Source organism: Oncorhynchus keta, chromosome 1, assembly GCF_023373465.1.
Source record: "Oncorhynchus keta strain PuntledgeMale-10-30-2019 chromosome 1, Oket_V2, whole genome shotgun sequence".
NCBI lineage: Eukaryota > Metazoa > Chordata > Actinopteri > Salmoniformes > Salmonidae > Oncorhynchus > Oncorhynchus keta.
The window spans coordinates 20866626-20882847 of record NC_068421.1 but is presented as its reverse complement, the minus strand read 5'-3'; the positions used below and the strand labels follow the sequence as shown (position 1 = coordinate 20882847).

At 47.0% G+C, this 16222-nt stretch overlaps 1 protein-coding gene across 1 annotated transcript in view; it reads left to right on the top strand.

Moving 5' to 3' along the window:
- Positions 1 to 16222, top strand: part of LOC118394753 (RNA-binding protein Musashi homolog 2-like) — a 413238-nt gene that overhangs the window by 356137 nt on the left and 40879 nt on the right. The window contains exon 11 of the mRNA XM_052518448.1: positions 3492 to 3611. Within this exon, the coding sequence (XP_052374408.1) occupies positions 3492 to 3611 (120 nt within the window). The remainder of the gene's footprint in view (positions 1 to 3491; positions 3612 to 16222) is intronic.

The following is a 16222-nucleotide window of genomic DNA, read 5'->3' as shown; positions in this document are numbered from 1 at the left end:
AGCATGGTCCTCCTCCACATTGACCTCCAGGCCCCTACCCATGTAGTGTCCCTGCAGGAGTGGAACCACCTCATCCTGGACACCACAGTGTTCCTCTTAACCCTCACCACCCCTTAACACAGCCCCTCAGAGCACAGCATTCAGGCCCACTTACCTCCACCAGCTCTCTGATTGTCCTCTTTCCTAGAACCTCGCTTCCACTCGTCCTTTTCCTTCTCTTGTGTCTGCCCTTTCTCCTGGTGGCCTTTTTGGACTGGTCTAGTGAGTGGGCCTGCCTCAAACCAAGGGCACCACGTCGCACAATGACTTCCTCCTGCGGACAGATCACTGTCCTATCATACACGCACTGGCGTCTCCCCTCTCAATATTACACATCAACTCAAGTCTTTTGTTCAGACTTGTTCCCAATCTCGTCCCAAAGTCCAATTTGTTGATTATATATTAGCATCAAATCAGAGGTTATTAAGTCCCCTAATAGAACAGGATGGGGACTGGCTTTGTATAGTAAGAGAGAAGAGAGAGAAGCAGAGAGAGAGAGAGACAAGTGGAATTACATGGTGTCCCTGCTATCTGAAGACAACCATCTGCCAATGTCACTGCTCCATTGTGTCTGGGCCCTCTACCATGAATAGCCCTCTGCAGCCAAAGATGTTTTAATTAGTGAGAGAGATGGTCTGTAATTATATTTATATCATAATAACTAACCACTCTGACTGACTGAGTCCTCGTCCTCCTCGCTGGGTCTTTCATTGTCTCCCTCTCTGATGATGATATTTAATTCTAATGTTAGAACACTGCAGATCCCAGTCAAAGTGAACATCCAGGGCCTCGACGGGCGAGTACACACTCTCAGGAGCTGGTCCATGTACACACACACACACACACACACACACACACACACACACACACACACACACATACACAGCATCTCTCAGCCATGTCAATGCATGTCCAACTTCACCAACAACCCTTCCCCAATCACTTTATTATCAAAGGCTTCAACTGTATTTTTGACAAAAGCAAACTACTTTACTGGCTGCCGTTGCTTATCAAAGCCTAAACAGCAACTGATTAGTTGACCGACTGCAACTCCCTCTTCTTTGTGTGAGTATATTGAAAGAATAGGTAACCACAAAGATGTACATTAGAAGGTTATTGTCCAAAGTCTACCTATATTGACTGGCCTTGTTTAACTGAGTGCATACTGCATGTAAAGATCTTTGTAGAATGCTGTGGAGACTGTCTTCTTTGTTATATTTGTTTGCAAGTTAAATCATTGACAGGGAAAGAGATAATGAAGAGCAGAAAAGGGCTTGTGTGCTTTCAAACCACAGACAATTGAGCCTCATTGTGTTATGAATATTGGGAACAATGGCGAAATCCTTGAAAGAAAGGAACGTTTCAATATGCACGCACTCTCTTGCTCTCTCTCTCTCTTCTATTCCTCTCTCTCTTCTCCTCTCTCCTCTCCTCTATCTAGAATCTCCTCAACCTGTGTCCTCCTGCCCCAGCCAAGCTCCACCCAAAGGGCAGTCAGAACTAAGCAATGAATCCCAGATGCCCAGACCCATAATAACACCATAAAGCGCTGATAAAACAGGTCGGCAGAGGGATGACAGGTCGACTGAGGCTGGGGCTGAAGCTTGCTCAAGCCTACCCAGAGTCGCCTCTCTTCCACAAATCATCCCACTGTTCCTCCCTCGTTCCCCAGGCTCAGTGGTCCGCCAGGGCTGCAACAGCCGGTCACGCTTTCTGGAGACCAAATTATCCTCCTGATTGATTGAGTTCCAAAGCATAAACCTCGCCGGCTGACAACTGCAGCTGATTCGCTCTCCCGACTTTACGACTTCCTCCCTCCCTCCCTCCCTCCCTCCCTCCCTCCCTCCCTCCCTCCCTCCCTCCCTCCCTCCCTCCCTCTCCCTCTCTCTCTCTCCCCTCTCCCTCCCTCCCTCCCTACCTTCCTCCCTCCCTCTCTCCCTCCCTCCCTCCCACCCTCCCCTTCCTTCCTTCCTTCCTTCCTTCCTTCCTTCCTTCCTTCCTCCCTCCCTCCCTCCCACCCTTCCTTCCTTCCTTCCTTCCTTCCTTCCTTCCTTCCTTCCTTCCTTCCTTCCTTCCTCCCTCCCTCCCTACCTTCCTCCCTCTCTCCCTCCCTCCCTCCCTCCCACCCTCCCTTCCTTCCTTCCTCCCTCCCTCCCTCCCTCCCTCCCTCCCTCCCTCCCTCCCTCCCTCCCTCCCTCCCACCCTCCCTCCCTCCCTCCCTTCCTTCCTTCCTTCCTTCCTTCCTTCCTCCTCCCTCTCTCTCTCTCTCTCTCTCTCTCTCTCTCCCTCCCTCCCTCCCTCCCTCCCTCCCTTCCTTCCTCCCTCCCTCCCTCCCTCCCACCCTTCCTTCCTTCCTTCCTTCCTCCCTCCCTCCCTCCCTCCCTACCTTCCTCCCTCTCTCCCTCCCTCCCTCCCTCCCTCCCACCCTCCCTTCCTTCCTTCCTCCCTCCCTCCCTCCCTCCCTCCCTCCCTCCCTCCCTCCCTCCCTCCCTCCCTCCCTCCCTCCCTCCCCTCCCTCCCTCCCACCCTCCCTTCCTTCCTTCCTTCCTTCCTTCCTTCCTTCCTTCCTTCCTCCCTCCCTCCCTCCCTCTCTCTCTCTCTCTCTCTCCCTCCCTCCCTCCCTCCCTCCCTCCCTCTCTCCCCCTCTCCCTCCCTCCCTCCCTCCCTCCCTCCCTCCCTCCCCCTCCCTCCCTCTCTCCCTCCCTCCCACCCTCCCTCCCTCCCTCCCTCCCTCCCTCCCTCCCTCCCTCCCTCCCTCCCTCCCTCTCTCTCTCTCTCTCCCTCCCTCCCTCCCTCCCTCCCTCCCCCTCCCTCCCTCTCTCCCTCCCTCCCTCCCTCCCTCCCTCCCTCCCTTCCTCCCTTCCTTCCTTCCTTCCTTCCTTCCTTCCTTCCTTCCTTCCTCCCCCTCCCTCCCTCTCTCTCTCTCTCTCTCCCCCCTCCCTCCCTCCCTCCCTCCCTCCCTCCCTCCCTCCCTTCCTCTGCACAGAGCGCACAGAGCCGACGAGATAAATGACTTAAATGGACGACAAAGTGTGCAAGCGTGTTGCAAATTTCCATATCGGTCTTCATGGTGCATGATGTTTGTTGTGTTTCCAAGTTAACCCTTTATTTCCCATTCTTGAGGATCTGGAAGACTGGTCCCTCCCCCTGATACAGCTTGCCAACTAGAAGATTCCCTCACTCATCTTTTCCTCATGTTAGAAAATTATGTCACTCGCTAATCCAAAACTAATCCCAGTTACTGGGCACATGGAGAGATACACACACTAAGTCACTCTCTCTCACACGAGTTGACCCCCTCCCCATACACACAGATTAAAACATTCACTCTTTCTCACACAACCCCCCCCACACACACACACACAAACACACACACAGTCACACACAATCCAACCCCTCACACACTCTCTCTTTCCCACACACACTGATGCCTTGTCCCCTCTGTCCCCCAGGCTTCCCAGCGACGGCGTATGGACCGGTGGCAGCAGCAGCAGTGGCGGCAGTGCGTGGCTCAGGTAGGGGGGCCCGTGGAAGAGGTGGCTACATGGCATACCAGCAGAACGCAGGGGCAGGTAAACGCTCTGTCGGTATTCTGTGTGGCTACTGCAACGCTCCATGCTCTGTTCTCACTGGGCGCCGATACTCTTCTCACACCTGCTGTATACACACACACACTCTCTTAATAGACAAGAGAGGAAAGAAAGAGCATAGTAAACTCCCCGTTCTCTCCTCACTTGCCTCTGCACTGGCTAAAATGGACAGAGGATGAGGATAGGACCAGGGTAGCTGTCTCTAGTTGTCTTTATTCAGAGCTACTATACCTGCCAGCTCTGTGTTTGATAGGTAGAAATGCTACCTACTGTAATGTACCTCCACAGTACAATATGTGACTGCAGATCCAGGGAGCAGAATGTTGATTTCTCATGTGTCAGTCACTCGTATCACTCATACACCTCTTTCAGAGAAGGCTCCTAACCTGAAATCAGCATGTGCTGATGTGCCTATTGATATCGATTAGTTTACTCAAATATCTGACTTCCACACAAATCTCAAGTTAGGATACGGCTTGCTCCTATAACACCTTCCAGTCTCTAAATAACCAAGCCAGCATCATGAGTGTCCAGATTCCTGACTCCTGCTTAAATTGGCTCCCTCGTTGACTTTTTCTATTCCCTGACCATTGATTGGCTAGTACGATAGCTTAATCAATCACACTGACTTTGTCCACAGACACAGCAATATATAGCTAAATAAACACTGGAGAAAAACAAGCGGCGGGGCTGGAATTGACAGATGGCATTTTGGCTGTGAGGGAAAATGATCGCACACTCTAATTGGCTGTCAGAACGCCTGGCCCCTGGAAGCAGTGTGGTGCTGGGCTGCACTCTGACAGTTAGGGTTGGAGGTTCAGCCTAACACACACACACCTGATATGAGAAATCAAAAGCAGATACTTTGATGCCGTATGTCCTAGGTGAGTCTGGGGGATGAGGACAGGGGCAAGTATAAAGGCTATGGTTAGACTAGACTGGGTTTATCCTACTTTACTCCATGCAAGTTAGTGCAGGGCTGGCCTAGGCAATACAGCTGGTCTGACCTGGGCGAGACAGAGAGCCAGTAACAGAGCTAGCCCTTGGCTACAGTAAAGTATGTTGCTCCAGCTCTTCCACTGACTGTCTCCTGGATGATTCTGTAACTGTATCACACTCAGGGAGAACCAGAGGGGAAGGCTAAGGTACCAACAGGACCCACAGAGCCCATGTTGCTGACATTTAGACTTGACCTTTCTCTGCAACTTCATATAGTACTCATTACCAAGAGACATGAGTTTACAAACTCCACTCTGCATAGATCTAGTCTGAAGTGAAGGAGCAGATGGAGTTTTGATATATAGCTGGGTAGCTGTTAACTTCCGGCGCCGACAGAGATGGCCGCCTCGCTTCGCGTTCCTAGGAAACTATGCATTTTTTTTTTTTTACATGTTATTTCGTACATTAGTACCCCAGGTCATCTTAGGTTTCATTACATACAGTCGAGAAGAACTACTGAACATAAGAGCAGCGTCAACTCACCATCAGTACGACCAAGAATATGACTTTCGCGAAACGGACCCTGTGTTCTGCCTTTCACCCAGGGCAACGGAATGGATCCCAGTCGGCGACCCCAAAAAACGACTTTGAAAAAGGGAAAACGAAGCGGTTTTCTGGTCAGACTCCGGAGACGGGCACATCGTGCACCACTCCCTAGCATTCTCCTCGCCAATGTCCAGTCTCTTGACAACAAGGTTGATGAAATCCGAGCAAGGGTAGCATTCCAGAGGGACATCAGAGACTGTGACGTTCTTTGCTTCACGGAAACATGGCTCACTGGAGAGACGCTATCAGAGACGGTGCAGCCAGCTGGTTTCTCCACGCATCGCGCCGACAGAAACAAACATCTTTCTGGTAAGAAGAGGGGCGGGGGCATATGCTTTATGGTTAACGTGACGTGGTGTGGCCAAAACAACATACAGGAACTCAAGTCCTTCTGTTCACCTGATTTAGAATTCCTCACAATCAAATGTAGACCGCATTATCTACCAAGGGAATTCTCTTCGATTATAATCACAGCCGTATATATTCCCCCCCAAGCAGACACATCGATGGCTCTGAACAAACTTTATTTGACTCTTTGCAAACTGGAATCGATATATCCGGAGGCTGCATTCATTGTAGCTGGGGATTTTAACAAGGCTAATCTGAAAACAAGACTCCCTAAATTTTATCAGCATATCGATTGCGCAACCAGGGCTGGAAAAACCTTGGATCATTGCTATTCCAACTTCTGCAACGCATATAAGGCCCTGCCCCGCCCTCCTTTCGGAAAAGCTGACCACGACTCCATTTTGTTGATCCCTGCCTACAGACAGAAACTAAAACAAGAAGCTCCCGCACTGAGGTCTGTTCAACGCTGGTCCGACCAATCCGATTCCACACTCCAAGACTGCTTCCATCACATGGACTGGGATATGTTCCGTATTGCGTCAGACTACAACATTGACGAATACGCTGATTCGGTATGCGAGTTCATTAGAACATGTGTTGAAGATGTCGTTCCCATCGCAACGATTAAAACATTCCCAAACCTGATTAAACTGCTTTTAATCAGGGCAAGGTGACTGGTAACATGACCGAATACAAACAGTGTAACTATTCCCTCCGCAAGGCAATCAAACAAGCTAAGCGTCAGTATAGAGACAAAGTAGAATCTCAATTCAACGGCTCAGACACAAGAGGTATGTGGCAGGGTCTACAGTCAATCATGGATTACAAAAAGAAAACCAGCACCGTCACGGACCAGGATGTCTTGCTCCCAGGCAGACTAAATAACTTTTTTTGCCCGCTTTGAGGACAATACAGTGCCACTGACACTGCCCGCAACTAAAACATGCGGACTCTCCTTCACTGCAGCCGACGTGAGGAAAACATTTAAACGTGTCAACACTCGCAAGGCTGCAGGCCCAGACGGCATCCCCAGCCGCGCCCTCAGAGCATGCGCAGACCAGCTGGCTGGTGTGTTTACGGACATATTCAATCAATCCCTATCCCAGTCTGTTGTTCCCACATGCTTCAAGAGGGCCACCATTGTTCCTGTTCCCAAGAAAGCTAAGGTAACTGAGCTAAACGACTATCGGGGCGTAGCACTCACTTCCGTCATCATGAAGTGCTTTGAGAGACTAGTCAAGGACCATATCACCTCCAACCTACCTGACACCCTAGACCCACTCCAATTTGCTTACCGCCCAAATAGGTCCACAGACGATGCAATCTCAACCACACTGCACACTGACCTAACCCATCTGGACAAGAGGAATACCTATGTGAGAATGCTGTTCATCGACTACAGCTCGGCATTTAACACCATAGTGCCCTCCAAGCTCGTCATCAAGCTCGAGACCCTGGGTCTCGACCCCGCCCTGTACAACTGGGTACTGGACTTCCTGACGGGCCGCCCCCAGGTGGTGAGGGTAGGCAACAACATCTCCACCCCCGCTGATCCTCAACACTGGGGCCCCACAAGGGTGCGTTCTGAGCCCTCTCCTGTACTCCCTGTTCACCCACGACTGCGTGGCCACTCACGCCTCCAACTCAATCATCAAGTTTGCGGACGACACAACAGTGGTAGGCTTGATTACCAACAACGACAAGACGGCCTACAGGGAGGAGGTGAGGGCCCTCGGAGTGTGGTGTCAGGAAAATAACCTCACACTCAACGTCAACAAAACTAAGGAGTTGATTGTGGACTTCAGGAAACAGCAGAGGGAACACCCCCCTATCCACATCGATGGAACAGTAGTGGAGAGGGTAGTAAGTTTTTAGTTCCTCGGCGTACACATCACAGACAAACTGAATCTGTCCACCTACACAGACAGCATTGTGAAGAAGGCGCAGCAGCGCCTCTTCAACCTCAGGAGGCTGAAGAAATTCGGCTTGTCACCAAAAGCACTCACAAACTTCTACAGATGCACAATCGAGAGCATCCTGTTGGGCTGTATCACCGCCTGGTACGGAAACTGCTCCGCCCACAACCGTAAGGCTCTCCAGAGGGTAGTGAGGTCTGCACAACGCATCACCCCCGGGGGCAAACTACCTGCCCTCCAGGACACCTACACCACCCGATGTTACAGGAAGGCCATAAAGATCATCAAGGACAGCAACCACCCGAGCCACTGCCTGTTCACCCCGCTATCATCCAGAAGGCGAGGTCAGTACATGTGCATCAAAGCTGGGACCGAGAGACTGAAAAACAGCTTCTATCTCAAGGCCATCAGACTGTTAAACAGCCACCACTAACATTGAGTGGCTGCTGCCAACACACTGACTCAACTCCAGCCACTTTAATAATGGGAATTGATGGGAAATGATGTAAAATATATCACTAGCCACTTTAAACAATGCTACCTAATATAATGTTTACATACCCTACATTATTCATCTCATATGTATACGTATATACTGTACTCTATATCATCTACTGCATCCTTATTTAATACATGTATCACTAGCCACTTTAACTATGCCACTTTGTTTACATACTCATCTCATATGTATATACTGCACTCAATACCATCTTGCCTATGCCGCTCTGTACCATCACTCATTCATATATCTTTATGTACATGTTCTTTATCCCCTTACACTTGTGTCTATAAGGTAGTAGTTTTGGAATTGTTAGCTAGATTACTTGTTGGTTATTACTGCATTGTCGGAACTAGAAGCACAAGCATTTCGCTACACTCGCACTAACATCTGCTAACCATGTGTATGTGACAAATAAAATTTGATTTGAGCTTACCCACCATGCTAACTGGCTTTTGTGTGATGCTAAAGGATGGCTCTCACAGTAATAATTACATTCTAATGTTGTCCCCTGGCTGAGCCCTTCTGCAATTGGCTCAGGTTCTGTGTGGTCATCTCACAGTTACTGTAACTCACTCACCATCAAGAACAAGACAATCATGTGTTGGAATGTTTTAAAGTGATTCAGCAGATGTTTGCAGATGTAGGTCCTTGAAGCACATCTGTTCAATGCAACTGGTTCTGTTCCCAGAGTAACAAAGCCACAAAGTTAGGCTGTTATGACAGATTATTTATTTACTCAAAAGATAACTTGACCTAATCTCAAACATAAGCCATCGCAATATTCAATACTTACAGTTGAAGTAAGAAGTTTACATACACCTTAGCCAAATACATTTCAACTCAGTTTTTCACAATTCCTGACATTTAATCCTCGTAAAAAAATCCCTGTTTTAGGTCAGTTAGGATCACCACTTTATTTTAAGAATGTGAAATGTCAGAATAATAGTAGAGAGATTGATTTATTCCAGTTTTTATTTCTTTCATCACATTCCCGGTGGGTCAGAAGTTTACATACACTCAATTAGTATTTGATAGCATTGCCTTTAAATTATTTAACTTGGGTCAAACATTTCAGTCAGCCTTCCACAAGCTTCCCACAATAAGTTAGGTGAATTTTAGCCCATTCCTCCTAACAGAGCTGGTGTAACTGAGTCAGGTTTGTAGGCCTCCTTGCTTGCACACACTTTTTCAGTTCGGCCCACAAATTTTCTATAGGATTGAGGTCAGGGCTTTGTGATGGCCATTCCACTCTTGACTTTGTTGTCCTTAAGCCATTTTGCCACGACTTTGGAAGTATGCTTGGGGTCAATGTCCATTTGGAAGACCCATTTGCGACCAGGCTTTAACCTCCTGACTGATGTCTTGAGATGTTGCTTCAATATATCCACATAATTTCCCATCCTCATGATACCATCTATTTTGTGAAGTGCACCAGTCCCTCCTGCAGCAAAGCAGGCGTTTTGAAATTGCTCTCAAGGATGACCCAGACTTGTGGAGGTCTACAATTTTTTTTCTGAAGTCTTAGCTGATTTATTTTGATTTCCCCATGATGTCGAGCAAAGAGGCACTGAGTTTGAAGGTAGGCCTTGAAATACATCCACAGGTACACCTCCAATTGACTCAAATTATGTCAATTAGCCAATCAGAAGCTGTTAAAGCCATGACATCATTTTCTGGAATCTTCCAAGTTGTTTAAAGGCACAGTCAACTTAGTGTATGTAAACATCTGACCACTGGAATTGTGATACAGTGAATTATAAGTGAAATAATCTGTCTGTTAACACTTGTTGGAAAAATGACTTGTGTCATGCACAAAGTAGATGTCCTAACTGACTTGCCAAAACTATAGTTTGTTGACAAGAAATTTGTGGAGTGGTTGAAAAACTCATTTGAATGACTCCAACCTAAGTGTATGTGAACTTCCGACTTCAACTGTAACTATGGACATGGGTTTTGAATTACAATTGAAAAAAGGAGAGGGTGACAAGGCAGTGAAACCTGAGGAAGATGTTAACACATTATCCATCAAACACACTCCTGGCAGTACAGGATGCCCTCTTTTATCTCCCCAGGGGTCCCGCAGGCCTACCCAGCCTCTCTCTGACGTGCCCTAGGGCAATATGGTCTAGATTAAATATTATTTAATCAGATAGTGGGAGCAGTGCTGTAGGGATGTTGGACCTGCTAGTCAGTGGGTCCTGCTGCTCGATTAAAACCCCTCACATATAACAATAGTATTTAAGACTAGGAATACACCTTTTGATCCACCTGCAATCCTCAAATCTATGATGCCCTTCTTTATCTAGATTAAGATTTCATTATATTATGTTCCCCTTTCAGCAATACATTTCTAAAAGTAAAGTCAGGAACTATTTCATGTCGGAATCAAAAAGTAACCAGGATTGTTTGATTTAGAAGTTATAACACCGGAGCAGAATCCGTTTGTAGATGATCACAGTCTTCTTATGGAACACAGCCTACTTCAAAGTGATCCAGTCCAGAAAACCAGCAGTGTAGATCAAACTCAAACCAAAGGTGCTGTTGGTAGACAGTGGAAATGTCTGTGAGAAACATAGTGAAAGAAACACACTCAGACACACACACACACACACACACACACACACACACACACACACACACACACACACACACACACACACACACACACACACACACACACACACACACACACACACACACACACACACACACACACATAATCATACACACTCAGTGTTTGTATTAGTATTTATTAGGGATCCCCATTATTTCCTACCAAGGCAGCAGCTACTCTTCCTGGGGTCCAAACACATTGAAGCACTTACATAACATATATAACAAAAGATAAAACAGTATCATATAACATTATTACTACATATTACTACACATACAGATAGAAGCAATGGTATACATACAGATAGAAGCAATGGTATACATACAGATAGAAGCAATGGTAGCAATGGTAGTTGTTGTGAATTTGACCAGTTGTTTCTGTATCTGACTTGGTTGGGCCTTTCAGAGAGCCTATGGTTCTGACTGGGACATTCCTTCTCTGCTCACCTCAAACACTCCTCTTGGTGCACTCTGCCTGCCTGCCAGAAGGTTTGTTCACACCCTACTACCCCCTCACACCCTAATACCCCCCTCACACCCTACTACCCCCTCACACCTACTACCCCCTCACATCCGACTACCTCCTCACACCTACTACCCCCTCACGCCTACTACCCCCTCACATCCTACTACCCCCTCACACCTACTACCCCCTCACACCTACTACCCCCTCACACCTACTACCCCCTCACATCCGACTACCCCCTCACACCTACTACCCCCTCACGCCTACTACCCCCTCACATCCTACTACTCCCTCACATCCTACTCACCCCTCACATCCTACTACTCCCTCATATTCCTCCTGACCATCTCCTATTCTCCCTCCATCTTTCCTCCTCTCCATCCCAAACTTGTATTTTTCTCTAACTTCTCTCATCCCTTCTTCCTCCATGCTCATTCGTTACTTCTGTCTGCTCTCTTTCTTTCTTTCTTTCTTTCTTTCTTTATTTTCTCTCTCTCTCTCTCACTCACTCACTCACTCACTCACTCACTCACTCACTCACTCACTCACTCTCTCTCTCTCTCTCTCTCTCTCTCTCTCTCTCTCTCTCTCTCTCTCTCTCTCTCTCTCTCTCTCTCTCTCTCTCTCTCTCTCTCTCTCTCTCTCTCTCTCTCTCTCTCTCTTCCTTTCTAATCCATCCTGTCTTCATTTGATGAAGAGTTTGTGTTTATTAGATTTACTGTAGTGTTTTTATGTACAAAGATATAACCATTCTGTCATTCATTTGTGTTCCTCCTGTTGTGCCTGATCCCTGTGTGTATCAGTGTGACTTCAGTGCATGCCAACTGTAGTGGTCATGGTAGTGGTGGACATAGTCATAGCTCCTAGCTACTACTGTTTTCTGTGTTCTTCTATCTACTTCTACAAGCTGACATGGTATCCAGGATTGTCTTACTGTATCTGCATGGTAGTTGTTGGTTGTTAGTCATTCTTGATGACAAGCTCAAAAACTGGTATCTAGGAGCGATCCGGAGCATTTGTTACGCTACATTTGGTTACGTTACAGCCTTATTCTAAAATGGAGGAAATTGTTTGTTTTACTCATCAATCTATACAGAATACCCCATAATAACAAAGCAAAAACAGGTTTTTAGCCATTTTTGCAAATGTATAGAATATTTCAACTGAAATATCACATTGACATAAGTATTCAGACCCTTTACTCAGTTCTTTGTTGAAGCACATTTGGCAGCGATTATAGCCTTGAGTCTTCTTGGGTATGATGCTACAAGCTTGGTACACCTGTAGTTTCTCCCATTCAGATCCTCAGGTTGGATGGGGAGCATCGCTGCACAGCTATTTTCAGGTCTCTCCAGAGATGTTAGATCGGTTTCAAGTCCGGGCTCTGGCTGGGTCACTCAAGGACATTCAGAGACTTGTCCGGAAGCCACTCCTGCGTTGTCTTGACTGTGTGATGGGGTCGTTATGTTGTTGGAAGTTGAACCTTCGCCATGTCTGAGGTCCTGAGTGCACTGGAGCAGGTTTTCACCAAGGATCTCTCTGTACTTTGCTCCGTTCATCTTTCCCTCGATCCTGACTATTCTCCCAGTCCCTGCCGCTGAAAAACATCCCCACAGCATGATTCTGCCACCACCATGCGTCACCGTAAGGATGGTGTTAGGTTTCCTAAAGATTGGACGCTTGGCATTCAAGCCAAAGAGTTCAATCTTGGTTTCATAAAACCAGAGCATCTTGTTTGTCATTGTCTGAGCAAACTCCAGGTGGGCTGTCATGTGCCTTTTACTGAGGAGTGGATTCCATCTGGTCACTGTACCATAAAGGCCTGATTGGTGGAGTGCTGCAGAGATGGTTGTCCTTCTGGAAGGTTCTCCCATCTCCACAGAGGAACTCTGGTGCTCTGTCAGAGTGACCATCGACTTCTTGGTCACCTCCCTGACCCAAGGCCCTTCTCCCCCGATGGCTCAGTTTAGCCTGGCAGGCAGCTTTAGGAAGAATCTTGGTGCTTCCAAACTTCTTCTATTTAAGAATGATGGAGGCCACTGCGTCCTTGGGGACCTTCAAAGCTGCATAATGTTTTTGGTACCCTTCCCCAGAACTGTGCCTCGACACAATCCTGTCTCGGTGCTCTACGAACAATTCCTTCGACCTCATGGCTTGGTTTTTGCTCTGACATGCACTCTCAAGTGGAACCTTACATAGACAGGTGTGTGCCTTTTAAAAATCATGTCCAATCAATTGAATTTACCACAGGTGGACTTCAATCAAGTTGTGGAAACATCTCAAAGATGATCAATGGAAACAGGATGCACCTGAGCTCAATTTCGAGTCTCATAGCAAAGGGTCTGAATAATTAAGGTATTTCTGTTTTTAATTTGTAATAAATTTGCAAAAAATATATTTATCTGTTAGAATACGGCTGTAACGTAACAAAATGTGGATAAAGTGATGGGGTCTGAATACTTTCCGAATGCACTGTATGGAGGGTTTGGTCCTTTCCTCTAGGCAGACTCCTGCGTGATTACGACATTAGCCTGATTTGCAACAGCTCAGAGCTGAAGCACCATGGCACTCTGGGCCTGACTTGGCAGGACATGATTTCTATTCATGTGTCCCAGGCAGCTGACACACTGGTCCAACCAGTGACTGACCTCAGTTCTAAATGCAGCCCACTGTATTCCTTGTCATATGTTGAGGGGACGTGTCAGGAAAGTGAGGTTGAGTTGGAGGAGAATGGAATGAGACACTAGCGTCTCTTTAACTGTCTTGCCTCCTTCCCTCCGCCTTCTTCTGTACCTGCAGGTGATCACTCTATTTAGGTGATCTGCATCCCTCAATCAGTAATAATGTCTCCTGTTCGTTTGTCCTTCTCTCTCCAATATGAGTCGAGTCTGGACCCAGGACCACAGACAGTTTCCCCCCTTTCCCACCCCTTGATGGACAGCTATGTCAGAATCATTCTAAAGGAAAACAGACTGTTCACTCAAACTAGGTCACCCCGACTCCCCTGCCCAGAGCCCAGAGGGTGTGGAAATGTCTCCTCTTATGATGAAGATAGATACAGTGTATATGTGTCTGCTCAATTCTACCTGGCTCCTCTACCAGCAGTCCTCTACCAGCTGTCCTCTACCAGCTGTCCTCTACCAGCTGTCCTCTACCGGCTGTCCTCTACCAACAGTCCTCTACGAGCAAATCGAATCAAACCAACAGTCCTCTACCAGCTGTCCTCTACCATCTGTCCTCTACCAACAGTCCTCTACGAGCAAATCAAATCAAACCAGCAGTCCTCTACCAGCTGTCCTCTACCAACAGTCCTCTACGAGCAAATAAAATCAAACCAGCTGTCCTCTACCATCTGTCCTCTACCAACAGTCCTCTACGAGCAAATAAAATCAAACCAGCTGTCCTCTACCAGCTGTCCTCTACCAGCTGTCCTCTACCAGCAGTCCAGCACCACTTGTTTGTGAGCTCCTTTCCACTTCTATTCTCATGGTGTTTGTTTGCATGATGAAAGTGTGATGATGAAAGTGTGTGTGTGTGTGTGTGTGTGTGTGTGTGTGTGTGTGTGTGTGTGTGTGTGTGCGTGCGTGCGTGCGTGCGTGCGTGCGTGCGTGCGTGCGTGCGTGCGTGCGTGCGTGCGTGGTCTGTGGATGTGAAAGCGTGTTGAGTGAAGACATAAGGGCTGTAGCGCTGTGTCTATGGATGGATGGCAGTACTCCTCTGCCTGTGAACATCCAGGATATATCATCTATTAACTATCATTATGCCAGCCTATCAGAGCACAAAATGAGGAGCCATTATCTAGCGATTATTTATGAACTGCCATCGCAGGCTGAAAAGAACTTGTCCTTTGTTAATTAGTCACCTATTCAGTTAGAAAATGGTGTTTGAGACGGGGACTGAAAGCCACTCCAGGCAGAACAGAAAGAGAGCCTCATCTTTTCAAATGACATAGGTGGAAATGGAGCTAATTGCAGATGCTCTGAAATTCAAAGCTAATTTTGAAACACATTTGACAAGTGTATTATTCACTTTTTCTGAAGAGATCTGCACTGCTCTGTGCCTATACATGCGTGCACACTGGTGCCTGCCTTCATGGATGTGTACATATGTGAGTGTGTATGCATGTGTTTACTTGCAAGGTCAGTGTGCGTGACTGGGTTTTGTTTGAGTAAATAGACACACACACACTCTGGGGCGATATCTAATGTATCCAGTGCCTCTGACAGTGAAGCCTGAGGCAGGTGATTGTGTGAAATGTTATTTCCAAGGTTGGCACAAGTCCTCCAGGTCAACTCTTCCACTATCATTCTATGGAAGGGCTTTTTAAATGGCAACAGTTATTTTTTTCTCTCACATCAACACATAAATAGTGTGAATAATGTTGCTGACAGGAAAGGTGTTTAGCGTTTCTCCCTCCATTAGGCACAACGTTTAGACGACAGACTTGGCAGTAGACCCAGACATGTTAAAGAAGAAGCTTTTCATTCATAATGACACAAAGCGGAAGCACATGCTATCATTCTCCATGACATTATCAGCATTTCAAAACTTTTGAAAGCACCACTTGAAACATGAAATCAAAATCACGCCTGGAGGTCGACTGGTAAACAGACTTGTGAAGAGGATGATGACAGTGATTTTGACAGTAATGGTGATGACCATGATGGAAGTGGTTAGAATGGACTTCATCTGTCCTCCATGAACACGGCATGCTGAGGAGAAGAGAAATGGAGGAGAGCGATTATAATCATAAATGATAACGCTCCCTCAACGATCCACTCCATTGAGCCTATACAGTCCCCCATCCTGTTGCCACAGCAACCCAGAGACACACTAATTTGTTGTGCAGATGAGTAATTGCCCCCCAATTAAGAATAGGGATGTTGCAGAGAAAGACCACCTAATCTGGTTGTTTGTTATTAATATATTATTTCTTAATTATTGTTTTTAATAGATTGAACTGAAATGGGAGACTGTATCATGGTCGTCACACCACAGGGGGGTGTTTGGGCGAGTACAGTGGCCCTATGTTGCTGAATGTGATGATGTAACTATATTGTACACGGGTTGTTGGCCATCGGTATTGTTTCAGGGTTTTCCTGGCCTCACATGAACATCCACTGAAGGGAAAGCAACGCACTACGATTCCCTTCAGCAATAAATCACCTCTATGTTATCTAACATCTCATAAAAAGGGCTATTT